The sequence below is a fragment of the Tinamus guttatus genome, unplaced genomic scaffold, assembly GCF_059628265.1.
Source record: "Tinamus guttatus ecotype Peru unplaced genomic scaffold, ASM5962826v1 Tinamus_guttatus_pri_ptg000376l, whole genome shotgun sequence".
Taxonomy (NCBI): Eukaryota; Metazoa; Chordata; class Aves; order Tinamiformes; family Tinamidae; genus Tinamus; species Tinamus guttatus.
In genome coordinates, this window is record NW_028288910.1 from 1915760 (window position 1) to 1918791 (window position 3032).

The 3032-nt window shown below is 53.9% G+C and overlaps 1 protein-coding gene across 1 annotated transcript; it reads left to right on the plus strand.

The window, feature by feature from the left end:
- Positions 1 to 1235: 1235 nt before the first annotated feature.
- On the plus strand, positions 1236 to 2279 carry P2RY12 (purinergic receptor P2Y12). The gene has a single exon (XM_010220961.2). It carries the CDS (start codon positions 1251 to 1253, stop codon positions 2277 to 2279), a length of 1029 nt encoding a protein of 342 aa, XP_010219263.2. The 5' UTR covers positions 1236 to 1250.
- Positions 2280 to 3032: the final 753 nt, after the last annotated feature.

A 3032-nucleotide genomic window follows, 5' to 3' on the forward strand; every position in this document is an offset into this window, starting at 1 on the left:
ACCATGACATATGCATTCTCTGTTTAAATTCTAATTACCTATATTTAGTCTTCTAATAAAGCGTATTATGGAACATCATTGCACTGCACATAAAAACTCGGATAAGTGCTCTGAAACTCATGTAATGTGTAATTATTTTGTGCAGCAATATGTTATCTGCTCTAAAATATTAAATCACAGCTTCTCTCACGCAATGAGCCTAATCAAAAGGGTTTTTAGGGCGATATATCCAGATAGGACGGCACGATAGGCCGCGCACAGCCACAGGGCCCCGGCGGGCAGCCGAGCTCCCGGGATTGGGAACATCCAGGTTCTTCCCTCCTTCAGAGGGCACAGGAGCGCTGAACGTCGCTGGGCACCTTTGCATGGCTCCAAGCGCAGGCCAGCCTGGGAATCCCTTTCAAAGCCCTTGCAACCATCATCACCATCACCCCAAACGTGACGCCTTCCTAAAGGAAACGGCTGGAGGCCCGTGGGGAGCGGGGCCGTGCAAGGGGCCGCGCGCGCTGGCAATGGCGGCTCCCGCACGGCGCCGCTCCGCGTCAGCGAAACGCTGCGTTTGCAAATCTGAAGGGCAAGTTAAGCTGCAGCACAGCCCTGACACAGCGACTCACTCGGACCGTGCTGGCAGGAAGAGCCAAAGCGGAGGTAACGGGACAGATAAATGCCTAGTGTCTGCAGAAATGAAACCACAAGAACGTGACCCGAGAGGATCTGGTAGTAGATGTGTAAGCGGCAGCTAGGAGAGCCCCCGCGCTAACGAACAGGCCCAGTTAAGGAGCAGTTCCCAGTGTCTGGTCTCTCTGAGGAGGAATGAAAAGAGGAGCGACGCTCTGGAGCGCTACGTGCGCCCCTGGGAGCCACGCACGGGGGGACCGTCACTCACTGCGAAACCCGCGGTCACAAGCGGCCTAACACTGCCCCTCTGCCATGGCAAGGAGGAAGCAGAAGGGGATGCTCCTCTCCCCGATTTCAGGGCAAAAGGAATAATAAAAAGCTGCTTGCCTTTTTTGTAACGCATGTCGGCAGTTATGAAACCGCAGCGCCGTCCCGCGACCGTGCACCGCGGAGCGGCCGCCGCGGCTCACGGGGCCCCAGCCCAACACCAATAGAAAGGGCATCTGTGGTAGGGTAAACGGGGCAGCCTAGAGCAGTTGGCCCCCAAAACTGCAAGTTGGTTCCAAAGATCTCCCAAATTAACTCTAAAACCCCTTGTTTGCCTGTTTTCCGCAGGAGGGGCAGAGGCCGCGATGCCAACGCAAGCCGCGGGCAACCTCAGCGCCTTCAGGAACAAGAGCGCCTGCGCCAGCGACAGCAGGATCAGCCAGGTCATCTTCCCGCTGCTCTACACGCTTCTCTTCCTGGTGGGCATCACCATGAACGGCCTGGCCACCTGGATTTTCTTCAAAATATCCAGTAAATCCAACTTCATCATCTTCCTCAAGAACACGGTGATTTCTGACATCCTCATGGTGCTAACGTTTCCCTTCAAGATCCTGAGCGACGCGAAGCTGGTGCCGTGGATGCTGCGGGGATTCGTCTGCCAGGTCTCCCAGGTGGTCTTCTACTTCACCATGTACATCAGCATTTTGTTTCTTGCCCTCATAACCATCGACCGCTACCAAAAGGCCACCTCGCCCTTCCGCACGTCAACCACGAGGAGCCTGCTGGGTGCCAAGCTCCTGTCCACAGCGATCTGGGTGTCCATGTTCGCTCTCTCCCTACCCAACATGATCCTAACGAACAAGAAGAAAACGCCGAGGAACGTGAGGAAGTGCGCTCTCCTCAAATCCGCCTTCGGCCTCGTCTGGCACGAGATCGTCAACTACATCTGCCAGCTCATCTTCTGGGCGAGCCTGGCGGTCATCGTGGTGTGCTACGCACTCATAACCCGAGAGCTCTACAAATCCTACAGGAGGACCAAAAGCACAGGGAAAGCGGTGTCCAAAAAGGCTGTAAATCTGAAGGTTTTCATCATCATTGCCGTGTTCTTCATTTGCTTTGTGCCCTTCCATTTTACCAGGATCCCCTACACGCTGAGCCAAACGAGGCACGTGTTTGACTGCTCAGCTCAGAGGACCTTGTTCTACGTGAAGGAGAGCACGCTGTGGCTCACCTCCCTCAACGCCTGCCTCGACCCCTTCATATACTTTTTTCTCTGCAAATCCTTCCGCAAGTCGCTGCTGCAGACGCTGTGCAGGCGGCCGGCGCCGGCGGAGCTGCGGCCGCGCGCCGCGGAGCGCAACGAGGGCGACGACACCGACGAGACGCCCGTGTAGGGGCGGGCACGAGCCGCGCCGCTGCTTCGGGAATTAGCAAAGCACCGGGGCTCTTGCTGCTCAACTCCATGTCTCTAATTCTGCCGCCGCCTTTTTTGCCCTGCACACAGAGCACAAGCACACGGGAACTAACATCACTGGCTGCAAACGTCAGCGGAGAAATTACGAAGCCTGAATAAAGCAAAAGAGCACCCAGTGCTCCGGGCCTGAGGCTCGTCAGAGCTGCTGGGCACTGTTAGAGCTGCCGGGACAAACGCGCCACAGCCACGAAGCGACACAGGACAAGGTTACAAACTGCCAAGTTTCTGCAGTTCATCCTGAATTGGGGTCACGCCAGATTTGCCCACACCAGAGAGACCTGAGGGACGCAAATGAATTCCACACAAGTGCGATTCCTCACTCCAGGGAGTTGTCACCTTGCCTGCAACTCCGTGCAGATGGAAATGCAAGACACACACAACCCGCTTATCTCTTTGGATTTCTGGCACCACAATAATGTTTTGCTTATTGCATTATACGCTTGCAATTCTTAATACACTGGCCAATGATTACTAGCTGCATGTCATAGGAAATCATTTCATAACCAGGCTTATCTAGATGTGACTTAAATCTTTAAATATTTCATCTTTTTATGTGAAGAATAAAAAAGTGTACACTTGTATAGAGAAATATATATCCCATTGGGAAGTGTCTGAAACCTCTCTTTACAGAATACGTAGACTTCTGGGAAGAAGGGACTCAAGGCCAAGTCTT

Excerpts from the sequence above, each read along its gene's own strand:
- P2RY12 (XM_010220961.2), top strand. The coding sequence starts at position 1,251 with ATGCCAACGCAAGCCGCGGGCAACCTCAGCGCCTTCAGGAACAAGAGC.